The sequence below is a fragment of the Leucoraja erinacea genome, chromosome 16, assembly GCF_028641065.1.
Source record: "Leucoraja erinacea ecotype New England chromosome 16, Leri_hhj_1, whole genome shotgun sequence".
NCBI classification, from domain to species: Eukaryota; Metazoa; Chordata; class Chondrichthyes; order Rajiformes; family Rajidae; genus Leucoraja; species Leucoraja erinaceus.
In genome coordinates this window covers 1,080,682-1,107,195 of record NC_073392.1, presented here as the reverse complement: position 1 = coordinate 1,107,195, position 26,514 = coordinate 1,080,682, and the positions used below count along the sequence as shown (strand labels likewise).

Genomic DNA, 26,514 nt, shown 5'->3' with positions numbered 1-26,514 from the left:
TTCTTAAACTGTGTGTAATGTCCACAGTGTGTAAATGTGGGGATATCTTGGACAGGGAAGTATAGTACATGTTAGAGCCACACTACGGGACTATTGAAGATTACAAACCGAATGCAACTAACAAAGGTTCTACTTTTACCAAAACTGAAGAAAGATTAGAACCTAAGAGAAGTAGTTTTGCTATCACAACCATACATGTGGAAACGACAGATGGAATGAAAGGAAATGTGTCTACCAGCAAGCAAATAGTATTTTGTTTGTTATATGATGAAATTGGTCACACCATAAGATGGTGTCGAAGATTCAAGATGAAAGAATATGAAGATAAGATGGATTTCTTGAAAGAGAAGGAAATCTATTTTGGATGTTTGAAAAAAAGGACATCTGGTAAGAGACTGTAAGAGTCCTATGATTTGTTATAAGTGCAAGCAATATCATCCTGAAGCACTTCACATAGAAGATGAACTATCAGAGCAAATGGAAGAGGAAGAACTGGAACAAATGGATGATGAGCTACCAGAGCAAATGGAAGAGGATGAACCGGAGCAAACAGGACAGAAGAAGAAGCCAACTACTAGTGATGCTATCACCTCGCCTCAAGTAACTGCTCATATTGGGGCCGGGGTTGAAGTTTGTAACTTTTCTATCTTACCAGAACAGGTAAGGAACAGCAAGACAAATGCAGTTGCAAACATATGCTTTTCTGGATCATGGAAGTTCGACTACCTTTTGCACAGAAAACCTGACGAGAAGGCTGAACATCACAGGAGAAGAGACTTTTTGAAGATGTTGCTAGGACAATGGACAAGGGAGAGCCAGTGAATGTAGTGTACCTGGACTTTCAGAGAGCATTTGATAAGGTTCGACATAGGAGATTATTAGGCAAAATGGTAATGGGGGTAGAGTGCTGACATGGATAGAGAAGTGATTGGCAGACCAATGAATAGGGATTAACGGGTCCCTTTCATAATGGCAGGCAGTGACTAGTGGGGTACTGCAAGGCTCGGTGCTGGGACCGCAGCTATTTACAATATACATCAATGATGTGGATGAAGGGATTCAAAAAAACATTAGCAAATTTGCAGATGACACAAAACTGGGTGGCAGTGTGAACTGTGAGGAGGATATTATGAGAATGCGGGGTGACTTGGACAAGTTGGGGGTGTGGGCAAATGCATGGGGGATGAAGTTTAATGCGGATAAATGTGAGGTTATCCACTTCGGTAGCAAAAACAGGAAGGCAGTTTACTATCTAAATAGCGTCAAGTTGGGAAAAGGGGAAGTACAACGGGATCTTGGGGTCCTTGTACATCAGTCTATGAAAGTAAGCATGCAGGTACAGCAGGCAGTGAAGAAAGCGAATGGCATGTTGGCCTTCATAACAAGAGGAGTAGAGTATAGGAGCAAAGAGGTCCTTCTGCAGTTGTACAGAGCCCTAGTGAGACCACACCTGGAGTATTGTGTGCAGTTTTGGTCCCCTAATTTGAGGAAGGACATTCTTGCTATTGAGGGAGTGCAGTGTAGGTTTACAAGGTTAATTCCCGGGATGGTGGGACTGTCATATGCTGAGAGAATGGAGCAGCTGGTCTTGTACACCAGAGTTTAGAAGGATGAGAGGGGATCTCATTAAAACATATAAGATTGTTAAGGGTTTGGACACGCTAGAGGCAGGCAACATGTTCCTGATGTTGGGGGAGTCCAGAACCAGGGGCCACAGTTTAAGAATAAGGAGTAAGCCATTTAGAACGGAGACGAGGAAACACTTTTTCTCACAGAGAGTGGTGAGTCTGTGGAATTCTCTGCCTCAGAGGGCAGTGGAGGCAGTTTCTCTGGATGCTTTCAAGAGAGAGCTAGATAGGGCTCTTAAAAATAGTGGAGTCAGGGTATATGGGGAGAAGGCAGGAACGGGGTACTGATTGGGAATGATCAGCCATGGTCACATTGAATGGCGGTGCTGGCTCGAAGGGCTGAATGGTCTATTCCTGCACCTATTGTCTATTGTCTATAAGATACGATTACGTACCATGACTAAAGATAAAGAGAATAGGAGTCATTACATTACGAGAATGGAGATATCCAGTTTGGATGAAGATAATTTTATACCAATATCTGAAGTGTTTACACATGGAACCATGCCTGTTGGTCGTCAAAATATACCAAAGCATGATGACTTTAAACAATGGCCTTACCTGAAGGATGTCAAGATATCTGAAATAAATTCTAGTGTTGATCTACTTATCAGAACAAATGTTTTGAAGGCATTGGAACCTATACAGACTGTTAGGAGCCAAGGTGATGGACCATATGCTACAAAAATCCGACTTGGATGGGTTATCTATGGCTCCTTGAAAAGGAACCATGAAATCGGAAATCAGAGGAACTATCCTACCATTGCTGTTAATCAAATATCTACTGATAAATTAGAAAAGCCGGTGTGGAGCAATACCATCAAGACTTCAATGAAAGTATCGGCAAGGAATCTGAAGAGATGTCGAATGAAGAGTTGAAGTTCATGGATATTATGAACTACTCAGTAAAAACTGATGAACACTATTGTCTGGACTTACCTTTCAAACAAGAAAGTGTTAGTCTGCCAAATAATTGTCGTAAGGCTGAGCATAGCCACCAGAATTAGAAACGTAATTTTGACGAGAATACTAAATTTCATGGTGAGAATCTCTTTGAAGAATCATTTCTACACGGATGATTGCTTAAGATCCATGTCTACTGAGCAGGAAGCAATTCTACCAGTAGAACATCTGACTTCCCGTGGCAATAAGGGAGGATTCACACTCTCCAAATGGATCAGCGACAATTGTGAAAGCATTCCACTAGATGGTAGAGCCAAAGAAACCAGAGAATTGGATTTGGACAAAGACAATCTGCCAATGAAAAGAGCATTGGGAGTTACTAACGTTGTACAACTGAAATATGTTAACACAGAAGAAAATCCTGCAGATGAAGTTTCCAGGGAACTGACAGAACCATTTTTTAAGCGATAAGAGATGGATCAATGAACTAGAGTCTCTCTGTAAGCCAGACAGAGAATGGCCAAAGCTTCAGCTGGGATTTGAACTCTCTGTTAATGATCCGGAAATTAAACCAAACCTAACGGTGAACTTTATTGCTAAAAATCCTGTTACTCTTTTGAAGGATTTTCACACTTCAACATTGCTGTTACAACACATCCATGAGTTGATCGGACATGGAGGAAGACGTTTCATGCTATCAAAGCTTTGGACTTATGTTTTGGACTATATACTGGGTATCATGCCTGATTTTAAGGGTTTGGTGAGCATGGTACGACTTTAAACAAAAACCAGTGTTTTAATAAGATTAATAATCAAGTTATGCTTGCTTCTAGAAAGCGAAAGTGAAGATGGAATAGTCGATGAAGAATTCTGATTGCGGATATATAGTGCATGCTATTTTTTCCTTGTTAGTATAGTGGTTAGTATCCCCGCCTGTCACGCAGTAGTTTTCTGATTTCAATTTCCTGACGAGGAGCCACGGGGTTCAATTCCCTGACTTTTTGCTTTTGATATATGTTGCCTCATGGCTACTTTTTTGATGTTTATTAATAATAGCCTCGTTATATGCTCGGAACAATTAGGGGCCAGTATGTAGTGGCCATTTGGCTTTTTGTCATTAATGATGGCATGTGTCTTTAAATTTTAGACTGCCCGTTATATTGTGGGTGGGATTTATGACGTATTTTAAGGCGTATTTTGAGCTAAGTTTCTTGCGCAGAAACTTCGTCGTTAGTTTAGTTTGGAACCAGCATGGAGAAGGTTAACCCTTTGACCATGCGAAACGTAACGGAGACACGAGAAGTTTTCTAACGTTTAAAGCAATAAGCTGGAGTTCGATAAAGATTATTGTAATGCGTTGGAAGAAGTTTGGATGTACCTTATTGTTTTCATCAACAATAAATAATTTATTCATCAAAAGACTGTGTTTTGAAGACTGATCTATGAAGAAGCTCTGAAGGTCTCTGACGGTGAGCTCTGATGCTTATAAAAGACATTCCCCTTAACCATGCTGTCCATTTAGCGGCTAGAAAGAGTAATCTCTTGAACAATATAAAAATCTGCCGCTACAACCAAAGATAGACACAAAATGCTGGAGTAACTCAGCGGGAGAGGCAGCATCTACGGAGAGAAGTAATGGTTGACGTTTCAGGTTGAGATCCTTCTTTAGTGTTTGTTTTTACGGGTTGCACCATATCCCTGTCAGGTTTTATATTCTCTACAGCATAGTCACACCGCATGGAAACAGGCCCTTTGGCCCATCCTGCCCATTCCAACCTAGATGTCCCATTTAGGCTAGTCCCAGCTACCCACGTTTGGCCCTCATCCTTCTCAATCTTTCCGATCCAGCTTATTGTCCAGGTGTTGTTAACCGCTGTTCAGGAAAGTCCCCAGCCGAGTTCTACGACTAGTTCCATTGTCCTCCTGATTAAATATGCCTTGTTGTCACCTTCCCCTCAGCTAACAATGTGTTCTACATCCTCCTTGATCATCGTCCACTTTAATTTGTGTTTTCACACATTACACGCCCATATCTCTGTGTCTCCCTCTCCCCTGAGTCTGAATAAGGGTCTTGACCCGAAACATCACCAATTCCTTCTTTTCAGACATGCTGCCTGGCCCGTTGAGTTACTCCAGCATTTTTATCTATTTAAGATTTTTTACTTGCTTTTTGTACACACATTCATTGACATTGAGTGACACAGCGTAGAAATAGGCCCTTCGGCCCAACTTGCCCACACCGGCCAACATGCCCCATCTACACTAGTCCCACCTGCCACCATACAAGGCTCTTGTACTTCCGGTGGCGCTAGTGCCAGCAGCCTCCACCTACAGCCCGGTATCTTTTTGTTTTTTTGTTTATTTAGTTATGTTAATATTTTTTTTATTTGTGTTTTTTGGTGTTTTTATGTGGGGGAAGAGGGCACGGTGCGGGGGATACCGTACTTCAGCCGCTTCCTGGTGAGGACGCGACTATTATTCCAGTCGAGTCCTCCCCCCCCCCCCCCACAGCGGCCTACCTACCTGGATTGGCGCGGCCTTTCCTGCCGGGATCGACCGGAGCTCCAGCAGCGGCGGGACAGCGCTGGAACATCGCGGGGCTGGCGATGCCTTACCGGGGGTCGCCGTCTGGAGCCCGGAGTGCTGGACCTGCTGCACCAACATCATGGAGCTGCGGTTTGCAGAGCTCCCAACGCGGGCGGCGCTGATGGACAGCGTGGGGTCCTGCGACTCTGCCCGGCTCGGCCAGCGGACTCAGGAGCTGCAGACTCCGGCTGCGGGAGGTGGCTGATCCAGGAGGTCCGGGCCACTGAGGAGGAGGATGCTCACCGTCGGGGTTCGGCGTCGGCGTTCCACCAGCCCGGCGTGAGGGCCTGAACATCGGGCCACCCGGGGCGGTGACTGCGGGTGCTCGGAAGGCCCCGACCACGGATGGACACGGAGGGGAGGCTGGCTGGACTATGGTGCCTTCCTCACCTGGGTGCCATTTATGTTATGTTGTGTTGTGGACTTTCTGTGTTTGTGCTTTTTTTTAATTTTTAATTCAATTTCAATTTTATTTTTAATATGTTTTATTATTTATTTATTATTTATTTTTATTATTTTTCTTGTGATTTTTTTTAACGATACTGCCTGTACGGGAAATTTATTTCGTTGTCTCAAAGTGAGGCAATGACAATAAAATTTGAATACAGGAATACAAGAATACATTTGGTCCAAATCCCTCCAAACCTGTCTTATCCATGTACCTGTCTAATCATTTCTTAAACATTGGGATAGTCCCAGCCTCAACTACCTCCTCTGGCAGCTCGTTCCATACACCCACCACCCTCTGTGAGAAAAGGTTATCCCTCAGATTCCTATTACCGGTAAATCTTTTCCCCTTCACCGTAAACCTTTGTCCTCTGGTCCTCAATTCCCTTACTCTGGGCAAGAGGTTCTGCACATCTACCCGAGCTATTCCTTTCATGATTTTACACACCTCAATAAGATCTCCTGAGGTATTATCAGCTAAACAAGACTGACACACTCGGACAGACATAACAGCTTTGTAGAGCTGCCACGCCATCTCTGTTGTATCGTGGAGGCAACCGTGCCTTGAGGGCAAGGAACACATCTGTTACATCAACACACGACCAGCCTTATCTCCGAATTCAGTCAGAAAACCATCTCACCACGCTTCATCACTGCTACCCACAGTTCATCCCACAAACCTGTTCATTTTCCAAAGGATAACAGACCAACGGACTTTATTTATTTTCATTTTCAGGAACATTTCCACTAAGGCAAATTTGGCCGATTACAAAGCAGAGGCTTTCCATTTTTCTTTTTTTTTTAAGCTCAGTACCCTTTGTAATCTGTCTTTCTGAGTTATCGGATTACAAAGAAAAATGCTTGCTGGAGCAGTGAAGAGATGACCCTATTTATATCAGAATGCCACCAGCAATGGTATGACCGGAACTCCACTCCACCACCTATATAAAATTAGTATACATAGGAAAATGATTACAGTCTCTTACTGAATAAATACCAGAGATGGCACACATTGTTTTGACATTAGTTAGTTCTCATAGTATTTTAGTTCAGTTTTGAGATACAGCACGGAAACAGGCCCTTCGACCCACCGAGTCCGCACGGACCAGCGATCCCCGCACACCAACACTGTCCTACACACACTAGGGACAATTTACATTTACACCAAGCTAATTAACCTACAAACATGTACGTATTTTGAGTGTGGGAGGAAACCAACACAGGTCATGTGGGGAACGTACAAACTCCGTACAGACAGCACCCGTAGTCAGGATCGAACCCGGGTCTCTGGCGCTGTAAAAGCTGTAAGGCAGCAACTCTACCGCTGCGCCACCATGGCCGCCTCTTCGACACCAGAGCAAAATAACATGAGCAAGTTTTAATACATGGAGTGTATTAGAACGCATTAGAATGCTAGCCAGCTCTAGATCACGGTTTGTTCAGACCATCAACCTTTCCCCTGCTCACCTCATCCCTATCCTTGCCAACCGTTCATAGATGAAGAAGGGTCACGACCTGAAAAGTCATCCATTCTTTCTCTCCAGAGATGCTTCCACCTTTTCAGTATCTTTGTGGCTGACTTCCTGTCTTTCACTTGCCATAAACATGAACTCATTCAGATCTCTGCTGCTGTAATCGAAGTCTCATCTAGTTTCATTCATCCTTTACTTCCGAGCTTTTTACAGGCATTGATTTTTCTTAGTCTGGCATTCTTTAACCTGTAATAATTTTATCTTTCGTTTCAAATCCCTCGGCTGCATTACCCCATTCCTAGTGTTGTAAACTCACCACCTACAATCCCCTTAGATAACTGTGCTCCTCCAAATATGCTCTCTATTTTGATCACTCCAACTATGATGACCTTTGGCGCTGAGTTCCAGAATGTTCCCTCTGCTTCTCTGCCCCTCTATTTCTTCCTAAACGTTAACCCCTTTTTTACAACCTAAATCCACAGCCAAACTGTTTTATCCTAAAGCTCCTTGAGTGTTTCAGCTTGTGTCTTGGATGTCCATGACAGACATTACATAACTACTATCTACCTCATTGGTGACCCTTGGACTATCCCTGATCAGACTGCTGGCTTTACCTCCCATTAAACGTTATTCCCTTAGCATGTATCAATACATTGTAAATGGAATCTGAATCTGAATTAAAATTGAATCTGATTGATTGTAATCATGTATTATCATGTTGGCCTTCATAACGAAAAGATTTGAGTATAGGACTAAAGATGTCCTTCTGCAGTTGTACAGGGTCCTCGTGAGACCACATCTGGAGTATTGTGTGCAGGTTTGGTCTCCTAATTTGAGGAAGGACATCCTTTCTATTGAGGCAGTGCAGCGTAGGTTCACAAAGTTAATTCCCGGGATGGGGGACTGTCATATGAGAAAGAATTGGAAAGACTGGGCTCGTATTCACTGGATTTTAGAAGGATGAGAGGGTATCTTATAGAAACGTATAAAATTATAAGAGAACTGGACAAGCTAGATGCAGGAAAAATGTTCCCATTGTTGGGAGAGTCCAGAACCAGGGGCCACAGTCTAAGAATAAAGGGGTGGCCATTTAAAACTGAGATGAGAAAAAAACTTTTTCACCCAGAGTTGTGAATGTTTGGAATTCTTTGCCACAGAAGAGGAATTTCACAGTGAGGAATGTGTAGGAGTCACTAAGGTGGATGTTCATGTTAAAGTGTGTTTTTGAGTCTGTTGCTTTTAATTGTATGACTGACCTGGCCAGTGAAATTCCTCGTATGTTGCAAAACATACTTGGCGAATAAAATCGGATTTTGATTCTGATTCTGATTCTGATTCAGAAGGCAGTGGAGGCCAAATCATTGGATGAATTTAAAAGAGAGTTAGATAGAGCTATAGGGGCTAGCGGAATCAAGGGATATGGGGAGAAGGCAGGCACGGGTCACTGGTTACGGGATGATCAGCCATGATCACAATGAATGGTGGTGTTGGCTCGAAGGGCCAAATGGCCTCCTCCTGCACCTATTTTCTATGTTTCTATCTTTCTGCTGACTGGTTAGCATGTAACAAAAACGTTTCACTGTACCTCGGAACACGTGACAATAAACTAAAGTTTCTGTATAAAAACCTATCCATGTTTTCCAGAGATGCTGCCTGACCCGCTAAGTTACTCCAGCTGACTGTGAAACGTCACCTATCCATGTTCTCCACAGATGCTGCCTGACCTGCTAAGTTACTCCAGCTCACTGTGAAACGTCACCTATCCATGTTCTCCACAGATGCTGCCTGACCCGCTGAGTTACTCTGTGTCTTTTTTGGTAAACCAGCATCTGCAGTTTCTTTGTGTCTAAAATCTTTTGCACATCGTGAATGATCAGAGCATAACATAGTTCTTGCACTCATACTAATTTAAATAGTTGGATTTATTTTCTGTCTAATGTGCAAGTCATCTGAGATATTGATTTAGGAATGTTGCCACATGGGATTCTGGAATAGCTTTATTGGCTGATTAATTGACCTCGGAGGATCGGCCACGTCGGTGGACGACAGCGTCGGGAGCTCACAGGTCGCCTCGGAGCAGAGGGAGAACAAGGAGGGAAGAGACAAGGACTTTAAGATTTTTGCCTTCCATCACAGTGAGGAGGTGCCTGGTGAACTCACTGTGGTGGATGTTAAATTTGTGTTTATTTTGTATTTTTATTATATGTATGACTGCAAGGCAACAAAATTTTGTTCAGACCGAAAGGTCTGAATGACAATAAAGGCTACTTTTACTTTACTTTTCACTTTACTTTAATGGTGGAGATTCTTGCAGCTTGAAAATATAGCAAAGGAACATTGCCTCCTGGTGGCTTGCAGCTGCAATAACGTTCAACAACACGCGCAGTAAATAATCCTGATCCTCAAAAATACAGTTAAGTTGCTGAACAATCATAACCAAATTAGTTTAGTTCAGAGATACAGCACAAGAAAGAGATCCTTTGGCCCACCGAGTCCAGGCACAACCAACGATCACTCCGTACACTAGCACTATCCTACACATAAGGGACAATGTTACCAAAGCCAATTAACCTACAAACCTGTACGTCTTTAGAGTGCGGGAGGAAACTGGAGCACCCGGAGAAAACCCACGTGGTCACAGGGAGAACGTAAAACTCTGTACAGACAGCACCCATAGTCAGGATCGAACCCAGGTCTCTGGCGCTGTGAGGCAGCAACTCCACCGCTGCGCCACCGTGCCGCCTCGAATAACCATACATGTCATCATGAATATAGATGCATTACGTCCACATCAAAAGAACTTACACATAATTTCAATATGAATTACAGATCTTGTTGAAACATTATTGTAGCCACTGAACAAACTTGGCAGGAGGTAAAGGCACTAAAATCAAATTGCATTTTTATTTTTAAGAAGGAACTGCAGATGCTGGAAAATCAAAGGTAGACAAAAATGCTGGAGAAACTCCGCGGGTGAGGCAGCATCTATGGAGCGAAGGAAATAGGCAACGTTTCAGGTCGAAACCCCTTCACCTGCTGAGTTTCTCCATCATTTTTGTCCACCTGCCATTTTTATTTTAATACTTTATAAAAAATCATGTTAATAAATTATCTCACATCTGGGGTACATTAAATACACTAGTAACACATGGGCCAAGAGAGACACAAGGAACTGCAAGTGCTAGATTACAAAATAAGACACAAAGTTCTGGAGTAACTCTGGGTCAGGCAGCATCTGTGGAGAACATGTTTACCCTTGTACTTTGTGTCTAGATTTGATTATCTTCGAACCTTGGTTCATTTAAGTTTCTGGTGTGACATTTTCAAAAATAATATCATACTTTTAATAAATGGTTCACTGAATTCCCAAAATCCATTTTATAAAATTGTCAACAGTGAGATCAGATTCAGATTCAGATTCAGATTCAGATTCAATTTTAATTGTCATTGTCAGTGTACAGTACAGAGACAACGAAATGCATTTAGCATCTCCCTGGAAGATGTTACATAAATTAGCTAAATGCACATTTAAGTATAGATTATTGGTTCGGAAAATGTGCACATACCTTGCCTCTTCATTGTGTCTGAAACATCAGAGAGGAACATTGCAGCTCCACCTCGCTGCATTCCACCTTTCATTGTCAGTACAGCAGTCACAAATGCATCCACTGAACAGCTGCAATTACAAGTGAAAACGCTGTAATTATTCAATAAACCAAAAATGTTCCTGTTCATTTGTTACTGTATGTTGATTTCATGGTTCTTTCTTATTCCAAATATATGTTGGAATCCTGAAATATTCTTAATTATAAGATTATAAGAAATTATAAATGAAATGAGATTATTATTAATTATTTTAATAGAAACATAGAAAATAGGTGCAAGAGTAGGCCATTTGGCCCTTCGAGCCAGCACTGCCATTCAATATGATCATGGCTGTTCATCCAGAATCAGTACCCCGTTCCTGCTTCTTCCCCATAATACTTGATTCCGTTAGCCCTAAGAGCTAAATCTAACTCTCTCTTGAAAACATCAAACGAATTGGCCTCCACTGCCGTCTGTGGCAGAGAATTCCACAACTTTCTGTGTAAAAATATTTTTCCTCATCTCAGTCCTAAATGGCCCACACCTTATTCTTAAACTGTGATCTCTGGTTCTGGACTCCCCCCAACATTTGGAAACATTTTTCCTTTAAGAATTGTACATGTTTCTATAAGATCCCCTAACATCCTTCTAAATTCCAGTAAATAATAATAATTATTATCATTTAATTATTTCATTTTTTAATATAACTTAAATGAACTATTATAAATAAATTATAAAAACTCCTGCGAATGAATTTTTAGAAGAAAAATGAGATCGGTAATTCTGTTGTAGAATACAAAGTCGTTAGTGACTATATTGGCATGTTGGCCTTTATAACAAGTGAAATTGAGTATAGGAGCAAAGAGGTCCTTCTGCAGTTGTACAGAGCCTTAGTGAGACCACACCTGGAGTATTGTGTGCAGTTTTGGTCCCCTAATTTGAGGAAGGACATTCTTGCTATTGAGGGAGTGCAGCGTAGGTTTACAAGGTTAATTCCCGGGATGGCGGGACTGTCATATGCTGAGAGAATGGAGCAGCTGGGCTTGTACGCTCTGGAGTTTAGAAGGATGAGAGGATATCTCATTAAAACATATAAGTTTGTTAAGGGCTTGGACACGCTAGAGGCAGGAAACGTGTTCCCGATGGTGGGGCAGTCCAGAACCAGGGGCCACAGTTTAAGAAGTTAGAAGTTTGGGGCCACAGTTTAAGATAGACAGAGTTGACGTGGATAAGCTTTTCCCACTGGGAGTAGGGAAGATTTAAACAAGGGGACATTACTTGAGAATTAAGGGACAGAAGTTTAGGGGTAACATGAGGGGGAACTTCTTTACTCAGAGAGTGGTGGCTGTGTGGAATGAGCTTCCAGTGAAGGTGGTGGAGGCACGTTCGTTTTTATCATTTTAAAATAAATTGGATAGTTATATGGACGGGAAAGGAATGGAGGGTTATGGTCTGAGCGCAGGTATATGGGACTAGGGGAGAATACGTGTTCGGCACGGACTAGAAGGGTCGAGATGGCCTGTTTCCGTGTTGTAATTGTTATATGGTTATAAGTAAGCCATTTAGAACGGTTACGAGGAAACACTTTTTCTCACAGAAAGTGGTGAGTCTGTGGAATTCTCTGCCTCAGAGAGTGGTGGAGGCAGGTTCTCTGGATGCTTTCAAGAGAGAGCTAGATAGGGCTCTTAAAAATAGCGGAGTCAGTGTATATGGGGAGAAAGCAGGAACAGGGCACTAATTGGGAATGATCAGCCATGATCACATTGAATGGCGGTGCTGGCTCGAAGGGCCGCATGGCCTCCTCCTGCACCTATTGTCTTTTGTCTATATTGGTGTCGGTTGTCACAGTACAATGTGATCATGGCTGACCATCCCCAATCAGTACCCCGTTCCTGCCTTCTCCCCATATCCCCTGACTCCGCTATCTTTAAGAGCCCTATCTAGCTCTCTCTTGAAAGTATCCAGAGAACCTGCCTCCACCGCCCTCTGAGGCAGAGAATTCCACAGACTATGTGTGAAAACTTTATCACTTTTTTTCTCTCTCGTTAATTATATTGTTTACAGTGTACTATGTTTACAAATTGTGTTGTGCTGCTGCAAGTAAGGATTTCATTGTTCTATCTGGGACATACGACAATGAAATAATCTTGACTCACCCTCCTGAAGGGAAAAGTCATTGGATCTTCTGCAAGTCCCCAAGACGCCTGGTCCGCTCTGTGTCACCGTGGGATTTCTGCTGGAAACTGTCACTGTTGGGATCTGCTGGGAGGATGTGTTCAAACACAATGATTGCAGGAATGGGGCTCCCCGTGGTGAGTGAACCCTGTCAACTGACCCCAGTCAGGCGAACGACAACAAACAGAGACAGCGACAGCGCCTCGACTTGGCGCCAACCCCAGAGCATGCGCTCCTTTTAGGGCGGGCACCTACAGATGTCGAACCGGATGACATCACCCTGCTGCAGAGTTGCAGGAATGGTCATGGGGCCCACCTGCCCTGCGGTGAGGCGCGGCTAACGGTACGGGCATCTCGGCAAAGGCTTCCTGCCGTCACACAGCCAACGCTTCTAACAGAGTAGCTGCCCATTGCCCCGAGATCCCAGCAGCCCCGCAGGAATCAAAGCACAGTCACGGTGGCGCAGCGGTAGAGTTGCTGCCTTACAGCAAAATGCAGCACCGGAGACCCGGGTTCCATCACCACTACGGGTGCTGTCTGTGTGGAGTTTGCACGTTCTCCTCGTGACCGCGTGGGTTTTACTCCGAGATCTTCGCTTTCATCCCACACTCCAAAGACGTGCAGGTTTGTAGGTTAATTGGCTTGGTATAAATGTAAAGGATGTCCAGTGTAGCAAGACCAAACAGGTAGAGTAAAGCAGTTTTATTGTAAAAACAACATTTAAACTACAGCCAACCGTCAACCGTCAACTGTCAACCGTCAACCGTCAAGCGTCAACTGTCAAGCGCCCGCGCACCAACCCTGCCACGTGACCGGGTTCCGGCCTCTGACGAGGGTTCTGTAATACACGGTTTAGCCACTAGGTGCCGCTACACCAGTATAACATTGTCCAACCTCCAGTGTAGCCCCTGCTGGAAGGTACAAGGTGCAGAAGATCTTGCAAATGGGAAGTGAGCGCAAGAGAGGGGTCTGCATCTTCGAGTGCACTACTCACAAAATGGCGTGTCCAACGAGTCACTGATGAGGGAAATGGGGTGTTGATCTTTATTGCAAAAGGGGTTGGGGATTAAGAATAGGTTCAAAATGACAAAGTGGAACCTGTGGAGGGAATGGACACATGATGTTTTGGGTCGGGCCCCATCATATTGATGGAATGGAGGGAGGACAGGTGATGGTTTCAGGGAGACTGGAAGGTGAGTTGCTGGGGAGAGACGAGTGGTGACGGTAACCAAGGTTGAAGGTGTGGAGAAGGCAATGGGATGTGAATGGTGGAATTTGTGAAATATGGAATGTGTGCGGGGTGGGGGGTGACGTGTAGCGCCAGAGGAATGGTGGGCTGATGGGGACCGCGAGGGCGGAGGGTGGATAGGAACTGGTGACAGGGAGTGGAATGAAGGGGGGGGGGGGGGGGGGGGGGGGGGGGGGGGGGGGGGGGGGGGGGGGGGTGGGGGGGGGGTGCTGCTACTTATACAAGGAGGGGGGGGGTGCGGGTTCCTGATGTTCCAGAATCTAATGTATATACTGTTGGGTTGGAAGCTACTGAAGCGGATTACAAAATGCTATTCCTGTAGTTAGTGTGTGGCAATGGAGGAGGCCCAGGATAGAAAGTTTAGTATGGGTAGACACAAAAAGCTGGAGTAACTCAGCGGGACAGGCAGCATCTCTGGAGAGAAGGAATGGGTGACGTTTCGGGTTGAGACCCTTCTTCAGACCCAAGGATCTCGACCCAACACGTCACCCATTCCTTCTCCACAGAGATCTGCCTATCCCGCTGAGTTACTCCAGCATTTTCTGTCTTTGTTTGACGATTGCCACTGGTTAGGGAAAAAGGAAACGAGAGATATAGACGGTGATGGTAGAGAGACAGAGATAAAGAACTAGTGTGGGAATGGGAGAGTTAAATGGCCCGGTGGAGGCTTTGGCGGGTCATGGAGTGGCAGCTGCTGGTCTCTGTGTGGAGGCCGGAAGCGCGGCTGGGAAAGACTTCTATCTCCACAGCGCGGACCGGAAGCGCGGCTGGTCCAAGATGGCGGCTGGGAAAGGCCTCTATCGCCACCGCGCAGACCGGAAGTGCGGCGCGGGCCCGGAAACGGCCGCGGCATCCCCGGGGCAACATGGTCTACGTGGCGGACGGTGAGGGACGGGGGGGATATGGCTGGGAGAGAGGGAGCGGGGTGGGGGAGAACAAGGGGGAGGTGTGGGGGCGGGCCGGGGGCGGCGGCCACACCGTCGTCCCTTTCCACTGTTCACCCACCCCACTTCCCCCTAAACCCCTCCCTCCCTCCCCCTCCCCAAAGTCTCCCCCCACCCACCCTCCCCCTCCCCCTCCCCCCTCCACCTCCCTTCCCCTCCACCCTCCACCTCCCCCTTCCTCCTCTCCACCTCCACCTCCCCCTCCCCCCCCCCCCCCCCCCCTCCCTCTCCCCCCACCTCCCCCTCCCCTCTTCCCCTCCCCCCCCTTTCACCCTCGCCCACTCCCCCTCTCCATACCAACACCTCACTCTCTCCATCCCTACCTACTTGCCTCCTCTCTTCCCCCTCCCCTTCACTACCCCTCCATCAACCACCTACCCACTCTCCCTCTATACCCACCTACAAACCCCTCTCTCCATCCCGCTCTCTCCCCACTCCCTCATCCATTTAATCCACTCCCTCCTCATCTCTCTCTTTCCTCTCCCTACCAACACCTCTCTTTATCCATCCCTACCTACCTGTCTCTCCCTTCCCTCCCCTCTCCCCGTCCTCTCCCCTCCTTCCATCCCTATCCACCTCTCTCCTCCTACAATCAAAGCCCAAAGTAGCAGATGGGACTAGTGTAACTGGGACATTGTTGGTCGATGTGGGCAAGTTGGGCCGAAGGGCTGTATCACTGTATCACTCTATGGCTCTAAAGCCACTGTCTTTGGTGCTTGAGTGGTGCAGAGATGGTTAGCTAAGGCTTGTTTAAACGTGCAGCTTTAGGTTGCTATCAGGATCCAAGTAAATCTGCCTGATGCCTGTGTGTCAGGGAGATATGTTGTCCAATTTAACCAGAGTACACAGCTCACGCCGTGGGAGAAGAAGCCAAAGTGTCTGTGAAGCCCGACTATCTCCCTGATCTGTGACTTTTACAGAAACTACATTATAATTCTGCTTTTTTTTTAGAGAAAATGTACTTGTCTAGTACATTTAAGTTGTTGCATTTATAATCATATAATTAAGGAACTCAATCAATCAAACTTTATTGTCATCTTGCAAAGCAACAGTTGTACAGTGCAAAATGAGAAGATAAGATACAAATTACAAATTTATTGTCATTTGGACCCCTTGAGGTCCAAACGAAATGCCGTTTCTGCAGCCATACATACAAACACATAGACCCAAGACACAACATAATTTACATAAACATCCATCACATCGCTGTGATGGAAGGCCAAATAAACTTATTTCTCCACTGCACTCTCCCCCCCCCCCCCCCCCCCCCCCCCATGTCAGAGTCAAAGTCAAAGCCCCCGGCTGGCGATGGCAATTGTCCCGCGGCCATTAAAGCCACACCGGGTGGTGCGAGGTCGCACACCGGGTCTTGGTGTTAGAGCCCCCGGTGTGCGCTCGCAGAGTCCCGCGGCCATTCCAGCCGCGCGGGGCGGTGATGTAGGCCCCGCTCCAGGAGCTCTTCAACCCCGCAACTCGGGCGGGAGAAGTCGCCGTTGCGGGAGCCCTGAAAAGCGGTTTCCCTCCAGGGAGCCACGGGCTCCCGGTGCCGCCGTCCACAGACCTGTCGTTGGGGCCTCCGACTCTCCGGACGGGCCGCAGCAGCAGCAGCGCTCCTCCACCGCTCCACCCGCTCCGGACTCGGCCAGCCCCGCGACGGCGACGGTGAGTTGTAGCACCAGAGTCCCCGGCTTCTTCCTGTTGGAGGCCGCTCCTCGTTGCGGCCCCAACGACAACGGAAACCCGACGAGAAAAGGTCAGGTCTCCAGTGCAGGGAGAGATTCAAAAAGTTTCCCCCCCCCCCCCCACCCCCCCCCCCGCCCCCCCACACACACACACCCCAACAAAAAATAACAAAAACTACATTAAAACACAGACAGAAAATAATAAAACCCGGACAGACTGCAGAGGCCGCTGCTGGCCAGAGCCGCGCCGCCCACCGGAAGACGTTTCCCAGGGAATACCGGAGCATCGCACATGAAACTTAAAACATTTAAAACATTTCACACATGCCGTGCAAACATTTAATGCCTATGTGTGACGTTATAACTTTGGGAAATCAATGAAAAAGAATGTACAATTTATCAAAGCAGGAAGTACTGGAATAACTCAGCAGATTGTGCAACTGCCTTCACTCTAGTTTACTATTTATCTTTAAACCTGCGGAAAATATGATCAGTCATAACTAGTTCCTCTTTTCCACACTTCTGCTTGTTTACTTTGCTCTTTGTTAATGGGTTTGATAACTAGAGCAATCTGCTAGAGGACTGTTGTCAGTCAGGCAGCATCTGTGGAGGGAAATGGACAGATGACATTTCGTGTTGAGACCATTCCTCTGGATAATCCATTCCCAAAGTGAAACGCCTGTCCCTTCACGCTGCAGATGCTGCCTGTCCGGCTGATTTCCTCCAGCATTTGTGTTTTGCTCTAAATTCCAGCATCTGCAGCCTCTGTGTCTCCATCAAACCATAACTGACTGCTTTTGGGCAGAATCGGGTCAGTAACCTTGTAACGCCAGAACACTTAGACTATTGGACTATCGTAAATCATAGATTTGTTTTTGAAATATAGTATTTAAAGGGTTTGTTCATAATCATTGTGAACTAGTTCATCAACTAGTTAGTTTGCCGATTGTTATGGGTTTCAGATAGCCAGTTATTCCCCAAACATCTGTGCAATGTTAAAAATATTGCTGTAATTTTCCAATACTTTCATAATTTATAACTTGTACCAATCAGTTAAATATGAGTTTGTGTGCCTGCTCTGCCGAGGAATCTTCGTGCTGATTTAGTAAGTATCGTGTTCATAAGTGATAGGAGCAGAATTAGGCCATTCAGCCAATCAAGTCTACTCCACCATTCAAATCGTCCCTCCTAACCCCATCCTCCTGCCTTCTCCCCATAACCTCTGACACCCGTATTAATCAAGAATTATCTCTGCCTTAAATATATCCACTGATTTGGCCTCTACAGCCTTCTGTGGCAAGGAATTACAGATTCAACACCCTCTCACTAAAGAAATTGCTCCTCATCTCCTTCCTAAAAGAATGTCCTTTAATTCTGAGGCTGTGACCTCCAGTCCTAGACTCTCCCATTAGTGGAAACATCCTCTCCACATCCACTCTATCCAGGCCTTTCACGATTCGATACATTTAAATGAGGTCCCCCCTCATTCTTCTAAACTCCAGCGAGTACAGTGCCCAGCGCCGACAAACACTCACCATGATGTGGGCTGGACCCAGAGTTGATTGTTCAATGTGCTCTCTGGATCAGTGCCATATTCTTCCAAATTTTATCCACAAACCTTCCCACACAAAGGTTCCTCAAGGCAGCACAACAATCATTTACAAAGGTTTTCTTGGGCTCTGTGCTGGCCATGATACTTGGTGGTTCAGAATGGAAACAAGCCCTTCAGCCCAACTTGCCCATACTGACCCAGATGCCCCATCTATACTAGTTCCACCTGCCCACATTTGACATGCAGTATAGAGCCTCACAGCACAGAAATGGCACCTGTCCATGCTGACCAAGATGCCCCATTTACTCTTGTAACATTTTACATTTACACTCCATTTACATTTGGCCAATGTCCCTATAATCCTTTTCTATCCATGTACTTGTCCAAATGTCTTTTAAATGTTATTATAGTAACATAATACTCAACAATATAGTACATCTATATCATTTAGAATTGTGTTGCAAAGATTAAAGGTTGACGAACGGTCCCGACCCAAGACGTCACCTATCAAAGTTCTCCAGAGATGCTGCCTAACCCGCTGAGTTACTCCAGCACTCTGTGAAACGTCACCTATCCATGTTCTCCACAGATGCTGCCTAACCCGCTGAGTTACTCCAGCACTCTGTGAAACGTCACCTATCCATGTTCTCCACAGATGCTGCCTGACCCGCTAAGTTACTCCAGCACTCTGTGAAACGTCACCTATCCATGTTCTCCACAGATGCTGCCTGACCCGCTGAGTTACTCCAGCGCTGTGTCTTGCCTTTCTACTTTGCAAAGTAATGTTGATTAAAGGGGCCGACTGATGAATGGTCAAAGTTCCATCCATTCCCCACGTGTTGTGTCATTGTATTGTAGAATTGGATTGGGGTCATTTACAACGAGATTAAAGGGGAACAAAACATCTAAATGTCTGCCAGGTTTTTGTTGACGTATTATTGTAGCCTGACTAGAATGTGTAAACACTGTCTTTGGCAGGGCAAGTTGTGGACAACAGGAGCCAAGCACCATGGAGGCTCTCGTCAATCGTGCAGTTTTTCTGGGGAATAGTGGAGTTTGTTGCTTTCTTGTGAGTATCAGTGAACAACTGTGTCTTGTAGTAGAAGCAAACGTAGAACTGTGTCGTAGTAGAAGTAGACTCGCAACTCACTCAGTCGGCCTGATCCTGCTTCTTGTCTTCTGATCTTTCTTTCTTAAATATGCTCTATATCTACTGAAAACACTTTTTATTTTACACATAGCTTTCGGACGCTGTTCAATCCATCTGGAGCCGAATCTAAAAGGACTGGAAATCAGTCGTCATGGGGCAGACCTGATGATGGACGAGGGTAAGTGCAAAGTAACCTCTTCCAATTGGCCATGACCTGAGTAAACTATGGAGTGGCATTGAACAGGTTAAAGCAAACAGACAACTCTATCGAGATGCTGCCTGACCCGCTGAGTTACTCCAGCATTTTGTGCCTATCGTACATTGTTTGCTCGTTGTATTTTTTAATCTTTAAGCAAGTAAGAATGTCATTGTACTACCTGGGACATGATAATAAAACACTTGACTATGAATGTCCCTGCACACACTGTACTGATGATGGATGCTCATAAGGAGCTTGTTCCATAAGTGTAGTTAACCACTATCACCTGCGCTGTTAATTACAGGGTGTAAGAAACTCTGAGTAAAGAATAAGATGAGAGCAGGAGGTCAGGATAATGTACTGTGGATCGCTGGGTGGAGAACAGCAATAATAAATGGTGATGCAAGGAAATGCAGGTGCTAGAACCTTGAGGAAAACACAAAGTGCTGGAGGAACTTAGCAGGTCAGGCAGGGAATGGACAGGTGATGTTTCAGGTTGGGACCCTTCTTCAGACTGACTGGAGCAGGGGAGATGTACCCACGGTTCACCAGGGGTTCACCAGAGACAGGAGGAGGTGGCGATTCTCCCCAGAGGAGGCAGGAACAAGAGTTGGTCACGTTGGGACATTCCAGATACCAGTGGGGCTTGGAGATGCTGTTTCCCGGGGCTTGTGTCCACAGGCACACTCACCGGCTGAGACTCAAGGCTTGGTGTTCCAGCACTGAGAGAGAGATCTTCATCCAAGAGACCTGAAGAGGCTCAGCCACTGAGTTCATCCCAGAGGCCAGGGATAATTTTGCATCTTATGGAAATCCAGGGGTTGGAAGGTGGAGCTGAGATGGAAGATCAGTTATGATCATATTGAACGGTGAAGCTGGCGGGAGGCCAATGGAGAAGTCCAGCTGCACTTCCTGCATTACATTAAAGAACAGAGTGCTGGAGTAACTCAGCGGGTCAGGCAGCATCTCTGGAGAAAAGGAATGTGACGTTTTGGGTCGAGACCCTTCATCACACTGCACTGCTGCCTGACCTGCTGAGTTGCTCCAGCATTTTGTATTTACGATGTAATCCAGCATCTGCAGTTCCTTCTTATACATTAAAGAACATACTGGTTTCATGAACTCTTGAGTGTTTCAGTATGTTTTCAAAGTGAAAATGTTTAATTTAAGAATTTATTTTAAAAATCACTATTAAATAATTTGCTTTGCAAGCAGTAAATTAGGGATGCGTGTAGCAAAAGTACAGCTGTTATCATGGGTGACTTTAGTCTACATATTAATTGGGCCATCCAAATTGGTAGCAGTGCTGAGGAGGAGGATTTCCTGGAATGTATACGGGATGGGGTTTTAAAACAATATGTAGAGGAACCGACTAGAGGGAAGGCCATCCTAGACTGGGTATTGTGTAATGAGGAAGGATTAGTTAGCGATGTTGTTGTGCAAAGCCCCTTCAATCAATCAATCAATCAGTTTTATTCATCACATACAGGTATAAGTGCAGTTAAATGAATTTGCCAGCAGCGGTACAATCAAAAAGAACATACAATACACAATAAAATTAAACAACACAAACATCCGCCACAGCATTCAAAGTACAGTCAGTCCTCCCCCATTGTTCAGCCATGGTCGGGGCCATAAACCTCCGTAGTCGCCGCTATAGACGGCCCAATGTACAGGCACACTCGTCAGGATGGTTGAAACTCCGACGTCGGGACGGTCGAATACACTCCGCGTCTTGGAGGTCCCGAATCGGCGCTTTCCTACCGGAAGCTGCGGCTTCAGGATGTTGTAGGCCGCTGGCCGGCGGTCGGAGCTCTTCTCTGGCTGTCCCCGACGAGGGAACCCAGGCTCCAGATGGTAAGTCCACGTCACGCCCGCGGCTAGAAGCTCCGCAGACCGCGGCTTCAGGCTGTAACTGTCCACGGGGCAGCGATCAGAACACTCCCTTCTGGTGTCCCCGGCAAGGGCTCGCTCGCTCCGCGATGAAAACTCCACACTGCGCCCGCTGCTGAAACTCTGGGCCTGACTCCGAGAAAGGCCACTCCAATCCATGGTGTTAGGCCGCGAGGGAGGTAACATGGAAAAAGTCGCCTCTCCGTGGAGGAGGCGACCAAAAGCGGTTCCCCCCCCCTCACCACCCCCCACACAAGACACACCGAGAGACATTAAAACACATTGGACACACTAAAAAAAAAAAAAAAGTAGAAATGACGAACACGCTGCTGGCAGGGCAGCCGACTCGCAGCGCCCCCACTGACCAGAGGGCAACAGTGACCATAATATGGTGGTATTCTGCATTAGGATGTAGAGTGACACGGTTAATTCAGAGACTAGGGTCCTGAACTTAAATAAAGGAGACTTTGAAGGTATGAGATGGGAATTGGCTGCGATAGACTGGCAAATTATACTTAAAGGGTTGACGGTGGAGATGCAATGGCAAAGATTTAAAGACCACATGGATAAACTCCAGAAATTGTTCATCCCTGTCTGGCGAAAATATGAAACTGAAGGCGGCTCAACTGTGGCTGACGAGGGAAGTCAAGGATAGTGTTAAAGCCAAGGAAGAGGCAAATAAATTGGACAGAGGAAGCAGCAAACCAGAGGACTGGGAGAAATTTAGAACTCAGAGGTCAATGGGGTGAATCAAGAGGGGGAAAAGTGCATGAAAGAAAGCTTGCGGGGAATATAAAAACTGACTGTAAAAGCTTGTTTAGATATGTAACAAGGAAAAGATTAGTGAAGACGAATGTAGGTCCCTTACAATTAGAGACAGGTGAATTTATAATGGGAAACAAGGAAATGGCAGAACAGTTAAACAAGTACTTTGGTTCTGTCTTCACTAAGGAAGACACAAACAATCTCCCGGAAATACTGGGATCTAGTGGGAGGGAGGAACTGAAGGGAATCCACATTAGTCAGAAAATGGTGTTAGATAAATAGTTGGGACTAAAGGCAGATAAATCCCCAGGGCCTGATGGTCTGCATCCCAGAGTACTCAAGGAGGTGGCCCCAGAAATCATGGATGCATTGGTGATCATTTTCCAATGTTCTCTAGGCTCTAGATCAGTTCCTGTGGACTGGAGGGTAGCCAATGTAACCCCACTTTTTAAGAAAGGAGGGAGAGAGGAAATGGGGAATTATAGACCAGTTAGCCTTACATCAGTAGTGGGGAAGATGCTGGAGTCAATTATTAAAGATGTTATAGCAGCACATTTGGAAAGCAGTGACAGGATCGGTCAAAGTCAGCATGGATTTATGATGGGGGAAAACATGCTTGACTAATCTTTTGCAATTTTTTGAGGATGTAACAAGTAGAATGGATAAGGGAGAGCCAGTGGATGTGGTGTATCTGGACTTTCAAAAGGCTTTTGACAAGGTCCCACACAAGGTCCCATGCAAAATTAGAGCACATGGTATTGGAGGTAGGGTATGACATGGATAGAGAACTGGTTGGCAGACAGGAAGCAAAGAGTAGGAATTAACAGGTCCTTTTCAGAATGGCAGGCAGTGACTAGTGGGGTGCCACAAGGCTCAGTGCTGGGACCCAGTCATTTATAATATATATTAACGATTTAGACGAGGGAATTAAATGTAACATTTCAAAGTTTGCGGATGACACAAAGCTGGGTGGCAGTGTGAGCTGCGAGGAGGCTGCAGGGTGACTTGGATAGGTTGGGTGAGTGGGCAGAAGCATGGCAGATGCAGTGTAATGTAGATAAATGTGAGGTTATCCACTTTGGTGGCAAGAACAGGAAGGCAGATTATTATCTGAATAGTGTCAGATTAGGAGAAGGAGAGGTGCAACGAGACCTGGGTGTCACTGAAAGTAAGCATGCAGATACAGCAGGCAGTGAAGAAAGCTAATGGCATGTTGGCTTTCATTGCGAGAGTATTTGACTTTAGGAGCAAGGAGGTCCTACTGCAGTTATTCAGGGCCCTGGTGAGACCGCACCTGGAGTATTGTGTGCAATTTTGGTCTCCTAATTTGAGGAAGGACATTATTGCTATTGTGGGAGTGCAGCGTAGGTTCACCAAGTTAATTCCCAGGATGGCGGGACTGACGTATGATGAAAGAATTGGTCAACTGGACTTGTATTCGCTGGAATTTGGAAGGATGAGAGAGGATCTTATGGAAACATTAAAATTCTTAGAGGATTGGACAGGCTAGATGCAGTAAAAATGTTCCCGATGTTGGGGTAGTCCAGAACCAGGGGTCACAATTTAAGAATAAGGGGTAGGCCATTTAGGACTGACGATGAGGAAAAACTTCTTCACCCAGATCTGTGGAATTCTCTGCCACAGAAGGCAGTGGAGGTCAATTAACTGGATGTTTTCAAGAGAGAGTTTGATTTAGCTCTTAGGGTTAACGGAATCAAGGGATATGGGGAAAAAGCCGGAATGAGGTACTGATTTTGGATGAGAAGCCATGACCATATTGAATGGCGGTGATGGCTCGAAGGGCTGAATGGCCTACTCTTGCACCTATTCTCTATGTTTTTCCTGCTAATATACTGAATTAAATATTGGACTATTCTTTAAAACAAAATCTTAAAATTGATAAATGGAACTACGTCCACATTCGTACTTTGATATATAAAGTTGTCTCTTGGAATTGTGTTGTGGGATTACAGAATATTCTGGTGTGGTATCCATGCCTTATATCCACCACCATATTGTAAAACTAGTGCTTTGGTTTGTGAACAGCCCCCCTGGAGTTCCGCGGAGAAGAATGGGTCGGATAAACCACGGCGGGGGCCCGGCAGCACCGCCAATGTCAGGGGGATGAGGAAGGTAAGATGTCTCCACACAATATGGGGAGGCACGATGGCTCAGCGGTAGAGCCACTGCCTCAGCCCCACAGCTCATACCTCACAAACATTACAATCCTTTTAAAGAATTTGCTTTTAACTGAATACTTCATTTGTGTAGTCATACAGCGTGGAAACAGGCCCTTCAGCCCAACTTGCCCATGCCGACCATGATGCACCATCTACACTAGTCCCACCTGCCCGCGTTTGGCCCATTCCCCTCCAAACTTGTCCTATTCATTCAATTCTAATTTTAGATGGCCCTTGCTTTCTCCCTCCTTCCCCTCCCCCTTCCCAGTTCTCCCAGCTCTACTATCTCCGCTTACTTCCTTTCTTTTTCCCATTCCCCGCCCTGACATCAGTCTGAAGAAGGGTCTCGAGGCGAAAACGTCTATTCCTTCTCTCCATAGATGCTGCGTTTCTGCTGAGTTTCTCCAGCATTTTTTTGTCTATCTTCGATTGTTCCAGCATCTGCAGTTCCTTCTTAAACTAATCATTCATCTGCCTTGTGCATTTATTTGATGAGCTCTGCACTGTGGCAGACAGTACATCAATGTTTTATGATTTACAAGCAAGAAGATTGTTAAATCACTAGACCCATTTACTACAAATAATCACCGTTAATCTCCCTTATTTCATGTGGATGTTCATGGTATTTATTTTGCGGTTGTTTAATGGAACTGCCTGTTCTTTCATTGAGCCTGTGCTCTCGATCAGCAGTCTGTGGGCGCTGGTTTGTAACTTGGTCAGTTGCGTGGTTGTATTTGAGGTTCACTTGGAAAGGTTCACCATATTCTGAATACTTGCATCATTGAACTGAATGGTTCATGACTAACGCCACTGCTCCACGGCAGGGCGAGTCAAAATCCATTGCTTTTGATATTTGGTATTTGGACAGGGGGATCAGAATTTAGAAAGTAATAGAAAGTGACGTATTCTATAAAACATTTATTTTACAGGTAAACGCCTGCTTTCCAAAGCAGGCGGTGGGAAGTACATTCACAAGGTCGTGCAAGAAGTTAGTGAGAAGGTGGGGAGATGATCGGAAGTTGGCTGGACTTGAAGGGTGGATGTGCTTGTCCATGCACAAGTGTTGCCCTCTGACTACAGAGATGAATGATGTTGGGCCAGGAACACCTGCAAGAAGGTTCTGGCACAATGGAGCGGCAACCCTCTGGGATCTTATTTAATAAAAGTCTTTTTATTTTTCAAGTGTTTCTTTCAAAACTTGTACTTAAATTGTATTGAACTGAACTGTTCTTCCAAATCTTGCTATTAATAAAGTATTTAAAGACTCATACTGCAAAAGTTTAGTTTAGAGATACAGCGCGAAAACAGGCCCTTCGGCCCCCCGAGTCCGCTCCAACCAGCGATCCCCAGACATTAACACTATTCCACACACACCAGGGACAATTTACACATACACCAGGCCAATTAGCCTACATACCTGTACGTCTTTGGGAGGAAGCCGAAGATCTTGGAGAAAACCCACGCGGTCACGGGGAGAACGTACAAACTCCGTAAAACAGCACCCATAGTCAGAATCGAACCAGAGTCTCTGGCGCTGCAAGCACTGTAAAGCAGCAACTCTACTGCTGCGCCACCGTGCCACCCTAATAATGTGGCAGGTTAACATCAAAGCAGTACCTGTTTGCTACACATATGTGGCGTCATATAATTAATAACCTCTTGCATGATGTAGCTGAGAAAATCACAGAAGTAAGGGTGAAGTAAGACTAGAGGGTGAATCTGAGGAATTTGCCACAGAAGGCTGTGGAGGCCAAGTCAGTGGATATATTTAAGGCAGAGATAGACAGATTCTTGATTAGTATGGGTGTCAGAGGTTATGGGGAGAAGACGGGAATGGGGTTGGGAGGGAGAGAAAGATCAGCCATGATTGAATGGTGGTGTAGACTTGATGGGCCAAATGGCCCAATTCTACTCCTATCACTTGTGAATTTCTTGACAATTGCTGTAAGTTGACAAGAAATTGCCTCTGGCACTTGTACTTGGAGATGCCCCGGATACGCAATGAACACACGGTATTGGTGCTGCTCAGAGTCCTCAAGAACACACGGCTAGATTGTGTGGTGTTTCACAGACAGCAGCAAATGCTCTTTTATGCCATAGAAAC

The 26,514-nt window shown here is 45.6% G+C and overlaps 1 protein-coding gene across 2 annotated transcripts; it reads left to right on the top strand.

Moving 5' to 3' along the window:
* Positions 1–14,709: 14,709 nt before the first annotated feature.
* selenok (selenoprotein K) lies at positions 14,710–24,367 on the top strand. Of its 2 annotated transcripts, none has more exons than XM_055647514.1 (4): positions 14,710–14,929; positions 19,202–19,292; positions 19,465–19,551; positions 24,277–24,367. In XM_055647514.1, the coding sequence occupies exons 1-4, from the start codon at positions 14,725–14,727 to the stop codon at positions 24,365–24,367; spliced, it is 474 nt and encodes a 157-aa protein (XP_055503489.1). In that variant the 5' UTR covers positions 14,710–14,724. The 2 variants fall into 2 exon arrangements, with proteins under 2 accessions (XP_055503489.1, XP_055503490.1); XM_055647515.1 differs by having other exon boundaries at positions 24,277–24,358.
* The last annotated feature ends 2,147 nt before the right edge of the window (positions 24,368–26,514 follow it).

Bases quoted from the DNA above. Each gene is read 5' to 3' on its own strand.
- selenok (XM_055647515.1), top strand. From the start codon at position 14,725: ATGGAGTGGCAGCTGCTGGTCTCTGTGTGGAGGCCGGAAGCGCGGCTG. The intron at 19,293-19,464 runs GTGAGTATCAGT...TTTTACACATAG, and splicing joins GTGGAGTTTGTTGCTTTCTT to CTTTCGGACGCTGTTCAATC. The intron at 19,552-24,276 runs GTAAGTGCAAAG...GTTTGTGAACAG, and splicing joins AGACCTGATGATGGACGAGG to CCCCCCTGGAGTTCCGCGGA.